This window comes from Cynocephalus volans, chromosome 7 (assembly GCF_027409185.1).
Source record: "Cynocephalus volans isolate mCynVol1 chromosome 7, mCynVol1.pri, whole genome shotgun sequence".
Lineage (NCBI taxonomy): Eukaryota > Metazoa > Chordata > Mammalia > Dermoptera > Cynocephalidae > Cynocephalus > Cynocephalus volans.
This window is the reverse complement of record NC_084466.1, coordinates 122,932,172-122,945,773: the sequence shown is the minus strand read 5'-3', so window position 1 is coordinate 122,945,773 and position 13,602 is coordinate 122,932,172. Positions and strand designations below refer to the sequence as shown.

The 13,602-nt window shown below is 34.6% G+C and overlaps 1 protein-coding gene across 3 annotated transcripts in view; it reads left to right on the top strand.

The window, feature by feature from the left end:
- The window catches only part of IDE (insulin degrading enzyme), a 96,497-nt gene that overhangs the window by 39,734 nt on the left and 43,161 nt on the right, over positions 1–13,602 (top strand). For all 3 annotated transcript variants that reach the window (XM_063102065.1, XM_063102064.1, XM_063102066.1), the window contains exons 4-5: positions 917–1,086; positions 11,055–11,177. In XM_063102065.1, coding sequence (XP_062958135.1) covers positions 917–1,086; positions 11,055–11,177 — 293 coding nt within the window. The remainder of the gene's footprint in view (positions 1–916; positions 1,087–11,054; positions 11,178–13,602) is intronic.

Below are 13,602 nucleotides of genomic sequence, written 5' to 3'. Positions count from 1 at the left end.
AAAGTAGTCCCATTCAGAGCCTCTGCTCTTGGTCTCATCTGAATTCTAGGTCTTACTCTTATAAGATAGGATGTAAAGTTTCTGAAGAGAAATTATTACATGAAATCATGACAAATTGTAACTTGATATAGGACAGTTAATTTATTAACTAAAAGTATCCTAATTAATCTTTGGTGCTATTATTAAAGAATAGCCTCAAGGAAAGCATATTTATTGGTAACTTCTATTCAATTTACATACCATGTTATTTGCTGAATCACTGCTTATTAAAAATTTATAGACTGTTTCTCTTACTGTTTCATAAAAGCCCATAATCATGGCTTAGTCAAACTACTGTGTCATAACTCAGGTTTTTCACTGCTTTATTTTTTTTCTACTAATTAAAGTGTGTTTGTTTTTCTCTATAAGAAGGGAACAAAATTTCAAATGGAGCCTTTGAAAGTAGGTCACTTAATTTGTCCTCAGGTTCCTGAGTCTTAGTGAAATTGTACCTAAAACTGTACATTTAATATTTATTTGTCTGAGAACTATCACCTGTGTTTTCCTCTTTTTGGGAGAATTAGCCACATATAACAAGGTTTTTCATAGACATCCCAAATTACAAATCTTAAATAGACTGTTCCTGTCTCTGTTAAGTCTGCCTTGACTTTTTAGTGTTAATCTTTTCTTAATTTTCACTAATTATGTAGCATCTTTGGGGTAAATTAACTCTTCTGAATTTACATATGTTCAATATTATATTTTTCTTCAGATATTTTGAACTTACTTTATACTCCTTTTTTCTTAGTAACAATGGTAATTTTTTTCTAATTCTGTAGAATTCATATTTCCTATCTAATGTTTCAAAAATGTTTGTAAAAGCCCACTCTTTTACAATGTCATTTTTCAAGTTGATAATTATGTTTCACACCCTTAGGTTTGCACAGTTTTTCCTGTGCCCCTTGTTTGATGAAAGTTGCAAAGACAGAGAGGTGAATGCAGTTGATTCAGAACATGAGAAGAATGTCATGAATGATGCCTGGAGACTTTTTCAGTTGGAAAAAGCTACAGGGAATCCCAAACACCCCTTCAGCAAATTTGGGACAGGTTTGTCAACAGCGGCTTTCATGTTTTCCTTGATCTCATTAAACCCATGGCCTCTTTGCACAGTATTGTATTTTACAGTTCAGGATAGGAGGTTTCAGAATTCCCCATTCCTATTACACTGCATTCAAATAGAGGTCTAAATGTTTAAGGACAAGGATTTGGATCCCCATACCAGCCAGCTGCCAAAATAAAATAAATGTTTAAGGAGCAGAGCAGTTAGAATTGTGAATCGATATTAACCAGCATTTCAAAGGGGGATGGTAATAGATCCTTTTTTTCTGAAGTCTATCTTCCAAATGCAAGTGTTTTTTTAAGGCTTACTTCAAGGCTTGTTGAATCCTCCTGCCCTCATCACCTTTACCTCTACTCATCCAGATGCATAGCATCTGCTGTGGGGACAGCTCTGTGGAAGCTAGAACACTGTAGAAGACACACAAGGTCTCTGCTCAAATGTGGAGGTTCTTGAATTTATAATTGTACTTTTTTTCTTTATTCAATTTTTCATTAAATACTTGTTTAATTTAAATAGTTAAACAGTATAAAAGTGTTTTAAAGTAAAAAATAAAAGCAAAAACACAAAGTCTTCCCTTTTTTCATCTACTCCTGCCAATCCCACTCACCAGAAGTAATCATTGTTAACAGGTTGCTATGCTTTTAAAATACTGCTTTGGGTATTATAAAATTAAATAAAAATAAAGATAATAGATCATTTAGTGCACTTATAAATTTATGCTTTTTTATGATTAAATTTTGGGAACTAATTATAAAATAAATAATAAAGAGTAGAAAGCCAAGAGTAACGAAGATAGTTTTGAAGAACAACGAGAAGGGACTACTTCTGCTAGGTGCCAAGACTTATTATAAAGTTCTAGTTGTTATAGTAGTAGAGTTAATGCAGGGATACATGAAGATACCAGTAGAACAGACTATAGTCCCTGGAAATATATCCACAAATATATGAAAACTTGAAGAGATCTACATTACAAGTGAATGAGGAAAGGATGGCCCTTTCATTAACTTGTGCAGGGGCAATTAGTCATCTATGTAGAAATAAGTAAAATTAGATGTTCACCTCACAGCATGTGCAAAAATTCATCCCAGGTCAATTAGATCTAATTACAGAAAGAAAATTTTACAACTTTTAAAAGAAAATATGAGAATTTTTTTGATCTTAAGACAGGAAAAGGGGCCGGCCCATGGCTCACTCGGGAGATTGCGGTGCTGATAACACCAAGGCCACGGGTTCGAATCCTATATAGGGATGGCAGGTTGGCTCACTTAGCTGAGCATGGTGTTGACAACACCAAGCCAAGGGTTGAGATCCCCTTACTGGTCATCTTTAAAAAAAAAAAAAAAAAAAAAGACAGGAAAAGTATTCTTTAAGCATACAACAAACTATAGAGATAAAGATAAAACATAGATTTAAAGATAAATTTGACTAAATAAAAATTTTAAATTTCTGTTCAAAAGGGGCACAAAAACAAAAGACAAGCCACATACCCAGTGAAGATATTTGCAAAGGATATAACAGAAGAAACTTCTACAAGTTAATAAGTAAAAAATAAAACAACTCGATAAAAAAATAAGCAAAGGATATGAATATGGAGTTCACAAAAGAGGATATTTGAATGGCTAATAAACATAAGAAAAAAAGATGCTCAAATTATTAATAATCAGGGAAATACAAAGTAAAACAACAAGAAACTCATACACTGTTGGTGGGAGAATGAATTGGTTCAACCACCTTGTAAAGCAATTTGGGGCTTGCTGGTTAGCTCAGTTGTTTAGAACGCAGCCTTATAACACCAAGGTCATGGGTTCGGATCCCTATACCGGCCAGCAACCAAAAAAAAAAAAACGGTAAAGCAATTTGGCAATGTCTAATAAAGTGATACCCGGCCCCTTCGACCCAGGGAATCTACTTCTTGTCATATACCTTTGAGAGACTTGACCTTAGCAATTGTGCACAGGGAACATATAGAAGAATATTCATCAGAACTGAGATTACCAGAGGTGGGAAAAAGGGAAGGGGAGAGGGGTTAGCAAGAAGTTAGTAAAGGGCCACAAAATGATTACATTGTGTAATGTTGAATATACTAATTATCCTTATTTGAGCATCACATATTGCACACAGGTATTGACATTCAATGCTGAATCCCACAGATATGTACAATTATATTTCAATAAAAAAATTAATATTTGGGGAAAAATGTTCATGAAGCATTTCTTTGTGCTGATGAAAAATAGGAAACGACTTAAATGCCCATCAGCAGCTGAATAAATTAATACAATTTGGTCAACTCGTATAGTGGAATCTTCTATAACAGTTAAAATAAGTGAGCTAGAACTCATGTATCAAACTAGATAAAGAGCAAAATACAAGTTGCTGAATATGTTTAATATGATAGCTTATATAAAATTTGGAAATAGGCAAAACAGTAAGTGCTACATATTGTTAATGTCTATATATGATATAGTATAAAATATGTATGGGAATGATTAAACACCAAATTCTGATTGGTATCTCTGGGGAGAAGAGGAGGGGGAGACTTTAGCTCTACTCTTAATATTTTATTACTTGGGAAGAAAAAAATTTATAACAAATATGGCAGAGTGTGAAGATTGATAAAACTAGGTAGTGAGTACATGGGTATTAATTGCCTTGTTTTGTATGTTTAAATATTTTTAAATATTTCACAATTTTAAACTTGAAAGAGAAATGTGAAATATTTCTTGTGCTCATTTATGTAACAAAAATGAGAAAATGAAAGAGGGTGACACTCTTCAAGATAAACATGGAAGAGCTCACTTTTTTGTGTATAACTGAGGACTGTTTCTATGTTTACTACTCAAGTGTGCCTATGTCAAAAGAAACTTGTAGGTTATCTGTGTAACCCTGGCAAGCGTTTGATTTTGCAAACGTTTGTCTGACCAAATGGGATAAGCCCTCAAATTGCCCTTTTCCCTCAGAACATGTCTTGGATTTTTGTGTTCTGAGTTCTCACATTCTCACACTGACATCTGGCAAAAGTTTTTCTGTTTTGAGTCAGTTTGTTTGAAAGTTGTTTTCATAGATATCATGTGCTAAATCTGTCTCCAACATGTTTTCACTGAATCTCTATATGACTCTCCTAGCCTCAGTCTTCAGCCAGGAATCCCAGCTATCACTAGCATTTTCCTAGGTGGTTTAAAGTTTGGCCTCTGAAATTGGGCAGTATTGGGTGTGAATCTTTGCTTTACCACTGGCCAGTTGAGAGACTCTGGACAAAAGTGTCTTAACTTTTCTAAGCCTCAGGCTGATGTGGGAATTAAAGGAGATTGTGCATGTGAAGTGGTTGGCCAAAATCTGGCCATAATAGTACTCAATAAATGATAGTAGCTTTTACAATAACAATGTAATAGTTGATTGATAGCTGTGGAAGGACATCAAGATTTTGAAAAGTCTCTTGCCATGAAGGGTGACCAGTGAGGGCTGCTTGAAGAGCCACTGGGTTTGATGAACTGACTGTAGGACAGTATGCTATTAAAGAAATATTTTATTTTATTTTTAAACTGAACCCATGGTTGGTATCCATATTAGCTTTTCCCCTTCATTTATCATTCACATACGCTCCATAGTTCCTGATAAATTGGAAGCCTTTTTTCTGCCCTATTTTGTTTTTGTTTTTGTTTTGCCTCTCTGTGGAATTAAAGTAGGAGTAGTTGAATATTTACAAGTAGGTTTGGAACAGAAAAGGGAAAAACTTATTTCTGGTTATTCTTTAGTGGTCTGTTTCTCTAAACATAACCCTGTGGATACTGGGAGCAACTTGGTTTAGTCAGCTGGGAAGGAAATAAAAAAAGGAAGTCAAAGAGTGGGTGGGGGAAACAAAACAGGCACTCCTTGATGTGTAGCTAGAATGAAAGGCAAAGTGGGAGGACATGTGGAAATAGAGGGTGAAGTTGTATTTCAGGTATAGGTGACATCTTTCTTACTAATTGTTAATTTACTCTAGTATGCTTGTAGCGAGTGCCATAGGATTATAAATAAGTGACCCCAAATTTTCTTTCTCTCTCTCAATTGACATGTAATTTTTTTTAGTCCTCCTACATGTAAGGTACATTAGAAAATGCAAAGAAGTATAACCACTGTCTTTACACGCAAGGTGCTTAAAGTTTAGTTGGGGAAGCAAGGCAAACTGGGATTTCAGAGGAGTGTAATCTTAGGTTTCGTTTACCAAGATCATCATATTTCCTTTCTCTTTCTACTCCTCCTTGCTTATTTTTATTCAGTCCTGTGCTAAGCACTATACCTGGATTATTTAATTATCACAATAACAGTAGATAGATGCTCTTATTTCCATCTTGTAGATGAGTAAACTAAAACTTAACAAGATAATTAAATTGCATAAGGTCACTCAGCTCTTTAGTTTTGGAGCCAGGATCTGAACCAAGATTTGGAGCTTATAACATTTTGCCTGCTTTAATGTTGCCTAGAACTGAATTTTCCAGAATCTCAGAAGAGATACAGTTTCAGTTCTCCTGGAGGCTAGGTAGGATTTTCTTAAGCAGAAGGAAGAGCCAGCCATTCAAAGAGAAAAGGAAAAGGAACTAATACGAGAATACTTCAAAAAGTTTGTGGAAAAATAGATTTAAAAGCGAATATGAATCTTTCCATGAACTTTTTGAAGTACTCTTATATTTATTGTGTGGGTACTAAGTGCGTACAATGGGTAGTTGTTCTACCTGATATGATCTCACTTAACCACAATACTGAAATTTCATTATCCTCTTTGACAGATGCCGAAAGCAATACTAAGAGAAAATAATTAGACCAGAGTTTCATAGCCTAGTGGGGGAGTATAGGAAGGTAGGGTGGTAGTAGAACTGTCTGTGTAGGTTGTGAGATTCAATATCAAGTCAGTCTGAACTCAAAGCCTCTGTTTTTTGTGATAATGTTAGGTTGACCTCAAAACTATGACAAGAAGAAAAGACAAGGAGTGAGCCCAATGTGTTTTGGAGAACATGAGTTAGGATAGTTTAGTTATAACAAAGGATGCTCTTGCAAAGAAAAGTAGGAAGGAACAGAAGGAAAATGGATTAGAACCCCCCAAAACTGTGGAATATGAACTAGAAGGTAGTTGAGTGACTCCTGATCCTGGGATGAAGATAACACACAAAATCAGACTCTAATCAAAGTTTATTATTTACTTTTGCCCCCCCATCCTTATTTTTTCCTTTGCCTTTTTTAGTGAAGAATTTAGAGCAAAAGCACACAAAATACTATAATGAACCCCATGTATGCATCACTCCCCAGTGGCCAGTCTTGTGTGATCCACATTCCCTTTCTCCCTCTTGTATTATTTTGAAGAGATCCTACACATCATATAATTTCACTCATAATTTATTATATATCTCTAAAAGATAATGACTCACTTAAAAACCATAAAATAAATACCATTATCTTCATATCATTAATATCATGAAATATCCAGTTAATATTCAAATTTCTACTTCTCTTATAAAAATCATACCTTTTGAAAGTTTATTTGAATCAGGGTCCAAATAAGGTTTAAATATTAGTGATTGTTTGATATGTCTTTAAGTCTCTTTTAGTCTATAAGTTCATCTTTCATCTCTTTCCCCACTTCTTATCCCCACAGAATTTATTTATTGAAGGATCAGGTTGTTTCTTTATAGAGCTTCTTATAGCTTAGATTTTTCTGATTGAATCCCCAGCAGTGTAGTTTACCATGTTCCTGTCTCCTGTATCTCCACAAATTGGCAGTTGGATCTAGAGACTTGATTGCTTTCATGTTTGACTTTTTTGACAAGACAACTTCATAGGTGGTGATGTGTTCTTCCACTGGCCATACAGTATCTGGTTGTCTCTCTATGATGTTTCAAATACCGATCCTCAATGCATCACCTCCCTCCCTAATTCTGATTTTTCTAATTCTGATTCTGTTGTTCCTTCTCTATTGATGAACTTGAATATTTCTGTGAAAAGAAACTTCTCTTTTCTACTATTGGGGTACCTAGTGGTAGGTAGAGTTACTAAAGGAAAGGCAGGACAAATGCTTGATTCATTCCATTCATTTACCAGTTTTCAAAATAATGAGTTAGTGCTCTAATATCCTTCAGTGGTGACTAATTTTTTTTTCTGAGTATCACAGTAAACTCATGGATATAAAAATATTTGATATATGTCAACCCACTTAATCATTTATTATTCCCTAAGCTTTTCCATCGATTCTGCTGTCTTTTCCCCCCTTATGGATATGTGTCTATGGGGAATCTAGAAATTTACTGAAAACAAGAACTGGATTTATCAAGTGTAGAAGTACTTTATGATGGCATTTAAAAGGTTTTCACTTAAAGTCCCCTCTCTCTCATAGCTCACATCTTGTACTTGCATGTACTTACCCAGCTGCAGAGGAATTGTCCTTTTTAATTTTGTAGGAAAATTCATGTACATCAAAAGACTTTAGTCTCTTCCAGGATTTTTAGAAGATTTCTATAGCAAGAAGAAGGGGCTTTTTAAAAAAAAGTTTATAATAATTTCAAGTAATTAACTGTGGATTTATTAACCTAACCTTCAGAATCTTGGGTTTTCAGGGAACATTTAAGATTATCAAGTTGATCTTTCCCTGAGAATACAGGAGTGGAATTACTGTGTAGTAAGTAGGATGTGTACATTTTCGTATTCACTAGATACTGCCAAATTGTTCCCTGTAGTGGTTGATTCAATTTGCACTCCCTCAAGCAGTGTCTGAGTTCTCATTTCTCTGCATCCCATACAGCAGTTGGTGTCATTAGATTTTAAAATTTTTGCCTTTCTCTTTATTGAATGTTAAAATTAGTCTTATGCTTTTTTACATTTTAAAAAAATATTTAATATTTTTTATTTTTTTCTTATTTGGTGTAAGTCCACCAATGTCAGGTTATTAGATTGAGCCTAAGAGAAGTAACGTAATTTGTTCAAGGCTGTGCAGCCAGAAGATGGCTGACCTTGGATTAGTTGATAGTTCTGCCAGCACCAAAGCCAATGCCAGTTCCTCTGCACTTCCCTACGTAGGGATCATGGCATTGGTGGTAACAGTCTGCTCAGCAATTTAAGAACTAATTATAGAATTCTGTATATTACATCCTTCTTTTCATTTCTTCATCTATTTCTTGAAAACTTCCACCAAAAGATAGAGAAAATAAAACTGAGCTTTCCTGTTTTTAGTAAACTCTTCTAAAAGATTTGTTATAAAAGGGTTAATAAACTTAATAGCAAGCCTGACTCTTTGGTTCATTTGTACCCAGTATCTACTGTTTCTCTGTCAGTGTATTGAGAGCCGACTATCCTGAGAGTCTTAGTGGAGATCCTCTTCCTCTTTCTACTTCAGGAGTTTCTGATATTGTGGAACTGCCGTTCTGGTCTGTGTTCCCAAATGCCACAGTTCACTTCTATCACCAGATATTAGAAAGACTGAAAACATTGTCAGCAAAGAAATGGATTATGTGATTCATACAATGGAATATGTAATTTGTAAATACCACTTTCCTGATTAAGTGCGGTTGAGCTTCCATTTAGCAGTTTGGCCAGAGATCTAGTATCATTAGATTTGGTTCCTGTTGGCAGTGGCTCCTTTTTCTTTTAACTTTTTGTTGAATTATGATAAATGTACAGAAAAGTGTGTGGGACTAATAAATTGTTATTTTTGCTGCTATTCAAAGAACCCATTGAATGAATATTCTCATATTCTTTATGTATGGCTCAAAAACTGAGCAAACCAGGGAGCTGACACCCAGCACCTCACTAGTCTTCTTTGTGCCCCTTTGCACTCGCTATTCACCCACCTAAGGCTAACCTGTATTCTGACTTCTGATAACCCAGATTAGTTTTGCCTGTTTTTATGCTTTATAGAAATGAAATTATACAGTGTATATTCTTGTGTCTGGCTTCTTTCATTCAACCTGGAGATTGTGAGGTTTATCTATACTGTAGGATATGAGCAGTGGATTATTCATTCTCTTTGCCGTATAGTGTTCCATTGTGGTCCTTTGGCTCATTTTAATACATAGCATTGTCAGTATTTGGCAAATGAGCCGTGTCTTGGTATGTCTGGGGTATGTTCCTGCTTTATCTCTGTGTTTTAAAATGCACTTAAAGATAAAGGCTAGGGATTGGAATGGCAAGATATTGAGGAACATCAAAATTAAGGCAGAATGAGCTAGAGTTGGTCACCTTGAAAGAATTTTCAGTTCTAGATGAAGGCATGATCTTGGTCTTTATAAGTTTTGATCTGAGCTTTTTTTGTTTTGTTTCGTTTTTTAAATCAGGATATTGACCAGATTATGAATAGGTAAATCAGATCACATTAGACTAAAACTCTGATTTTGATCTATTACATTTATAGTCTGTTGAAATAAAACTTAATTTTTCCAAATGGGTGTCACAGTGTGTCAGTCTTAGTTCACATATTATAGGATTCTGAGTTTGGCAATGTAAAGGACTAAGGAAGCTCTGAAGGAAAGTCCTTCTGGAACTGAGGCTTTTAGAATCTTCATTTAGTAGAAAGGGAGGCACCATCAGTACTCAAATTTCACCTTGATGTGAGAGAACTTTTAAACCATTTCTCAGCAAAAAAGTCTTTTTTCCCCTGAGGAGTTGGGACTTTGGATACTTCTGAGAGCACCTGAACCCCTCAGGGAGAGTGAGAGGATGTCTCAGGACCCCAAATAGAGCAGACCTGGAATTGAAATGGATCTTTAGTGAGAAACCGAGAGGATTTTAATTAAGAACCTGGAAACTTGGGTGATAGGCTACTTCTAGTGAGTATGAATACCTATGATTCTTTGTGACTAAAAATAGGTTAATGAGCACTTGTGTGGTTGTTTCTTACCTTACACACTCTTTCATTATATCTGTTGATGCAAGCATTCCGGTGGGCACGGATCTTGACTGAGTACTTTGCTGCAGTACTGAGCTAAAGATTGGGTCTGAGAACGCCATCTGGTGGCTTTCTGTAGACATCCAATTTAGTGAAAGAGGAATTCTTCCAATGCCAGTTCATTCACCATTATAAAAACACAGAAAAATATAAACCACATCCAGAATATGTTCTACCATAGCTCTATCTCTTGGGGAGAGAGAAAGGATCCCAATTAGTAGTGTAATCAGGACCAATAATAAAAGTTATTATGTTAGGATCTTAGGATATTTCCAGTTAAAATGCTGTTTTAGAGAGACACTGATCATTGGAATTCTATCTCCCAGTTCCTAATTTACAAGGTCTTTATGAGAAAGGTAGTATTTAGAGAGTTTGACTATTTGTTTTTGACATGCATATTTTACCCTAATTGAATTAATTATTAAAATTTTAGAAGAGATCTCATAGCAGTACACTAGATACACATCACTTGAGATTTACAAAAATAGCATTGCACCCTATTTTTACCAATCCAGGTCAAATTCATGAGAATTCACATCACAAATTTAATGCTTCAGCCCAAAGTAGTAAATTTCTTTCCATAAGTAACTTGGCAGGTTCCAAAAAGATCCCCCCGTGATTCTGTTCAATTAATTATGGAGCACATAGGGAATTGAAAATTAAAGTAAGTGTGAATGGAGGCCATGTGGATCTCATTTTGTCTTATAAGTATTCATAATACCCACTATCTCACAGGAATTTTAAGAAGTATAATTTTTGGTTTTGGGGGGTTTTTTTGGTCTTTTTTGATTTGTTTTTTAGAAGTCTAATTTTTATAAAGCACTTTTAGTTACTTAGGGAAAACTCTATAGTTGAAAATGTTACTAGTTTGTACTGTACTGTCCAGTTTATCCATCTTACATTCAAACATATTTGACTAATTATTATGTGTGTGTGTTTGAACTCTTGTTTTTTAAGTGCATCTTATTGCAACATCAGTAATAATTACAAAACCTTAAAGTTCACATATTTTGCTTTTTCTAAGAAATGCCTTTTCTTCCCCTTCAGGTAACAAATATACTCTAGAGACTAGACCAAACCAAGAAGGCATTGATGTAAGACAAGAGCTACTGAAATTCCATTCTACTTATTATTCATCCAACTTAATGGCTATTTGTGTTTTAGGTCGAGGTAAGAACCCTTAAACATTTTCATGGAACTGAATAATCTAAGTTTTCTCTTTTGGCTTTTTCCAAGTATTAGAAGAAGGGTAGGGCCGAGCCCGTGGTGCACTTGGGAGAGTGCGGCGCTGGGAGCGCGGCAACGCTCCCGCCGCGGGTTTGGATCCTATATAGGAATGGCCGGTGCACTCACTGGCTGAGTGCCAGTCATGAAAAAGACCAAAATAAAATAAAATAAAATAAATAGAAGGAGGGTATAAGATATAGCTATTTATCTGCTCAGTCTTTTGTACTTTTTTTTTTTTTTTTTTTTTTGGTGGCTGACTGGTGCAGGGAACTGCTCAGAGTCTTTTGAAAATGATCAGTTTTAGGTGGTTTCAAATGGAGACCTGAAGAAAATATAAATGACTGGTAGGTGTTGTAAGCATATAAAAGCAAGGAAAGAAGTATAAAGGAAAAGATTGACAGATCTGACCTTAAAACAATTTTAAAAACTGGAAACAAAATTTAAAAACAGATGAGGATAAACTGGGGAAACTATATGGAATGTAAACAACAAAGATTTGATTTTTAAAATGCAAATTAACTAATGATAATATATTGTTTCCCCCTTTAAATTACCATAGTTTTGTTTTTGTTTTGTTTGAGTAATACCCATTATGAATGGAGTTGCTCTTTTGTATTGGTTGTGGTGCTATCAGTTGCTCTAGTCTTTCTGGAGAGCAGTTTAACAAGATCACCCTTAAAAAGTATATATACACTTTTCCCTCTAGAAATGCAATCCAAGGAAATAATCAGTTCAAACAGGTGATGTAAAGGATGTTTAGTATATATTAGTGAAAATTTAGAAATAATCTAAATGCCTATTAATAGGAGATTGGTTAAATATTGATTTTATAGCTATAAAATAGAGCATCTTATAGAAGAATAGCATCCCTTCTCCCACTTCCTATCCTCCCACCTGCTTTATTTTTCTTTATAACATTTATTAGCACCTGAAATATGAAATATTTGTCTGTTTTTGTGGTCCACACTACAAAAATGAGAACAGAAACTTTGCTTTGTTCACTGCTTTATCCCCAGTACATGGGTTGGTGCTTAGCACATCATAGGCACTTGGTAAATATATATTGAATAAATAGTTTTATGATAACATTTTAATAACATGGGAAATATTCTTAATATATTGAATAGAAAATAAAAGCATTCTACAGAAACACTGTGTGCTGTATGATCCCATTTTGGGATTTATAGAAAATTCTAATAGACATACATGGTAAGACATAATAGAAGAACATATACTAGAAAATTAATAATGTGGCATAGTAGTTAAGAGCTCCCACTCTAGAGTCCGACAGCCTGGCTTTGATTTCCAAATATACTAATTACTTAGCTGCTTGGTTGTGAGCTAGCAAAGTTACTTTAGTTCTCTAAACCAGTTTTTATATTTGTAAAATGGAGGTGGTACCTCATGTCTGTTATAAGGTTTAATTGAGATAATTCAGATAAAGGTTTAGCATAGTTTCTCGCACATAGCAAATGCTCTATAAATGGTTGTCACTCTAGCATCCCATAATTATGGGAATAATGGGTGACTTTTGTCTTCTTTTTGATTTCATTTCTAAGTTTTCTGCTGTGGGCAAATGTTACTTTTATAGTTTGAAGATAAACTATATAGTATATATTTTAAGTTGTTATCAGGAACTAGGATACAAAATGGATTTAAGGAGTGAAACCAATTTTTAAAAGGCATACTCTATAATATTATGTGCTTGCTAAAGGCAGGTAGGCCTAGGCCCTTCACTATCACTTGGTATTTAGAGCCCAGTCCTGGGAATAGGTGCCTAAGCTGTATTTGTATCTATGTTGTTTCAACTCTAATGTCTCATCTGTGCATACAATGTCTCTGACATCTCTTGCTGCAAATATATTTCCTCCGTTCCTGAGCTTACTGATCATATAACAAGCAGCCGTTGGTCTGCCTTTTACTTGGCTCTGGACATTTTGGGGTCCTTCATACATGTCAAAAAAAATTGAAGTAAATGTAGATTTGGGGTCCTTCATACATGTCAAAAAAAATTGAAGTAAAAATAGATACATTTTAAAATGAAATTCAAATGCCCACATTCATAGGTCTAAAAGAATTTAGTATTATGTAAAGGCAATTCTCAAATAGTGATTGAGTGCTTTCTAGAGAGTTCATGGAAAAGTTCAAGATGGGTCATAGAATATCAGGGGAAATTTCTTATTTGATTCAAATGCTTACGTAACTGGTGATGAATGTTAATACCATTTATAAATAACCTATCTTTGAGGAGATAGAATCAGGTGAGTGGTTATTTTGTTTATAAAAAGATAAGTTTTTTTTGTACTCTTCTTTTTAGAATAATAGTAATGTGCACGTGGAAAAAAATGTATCCCACATAAAAAGATAT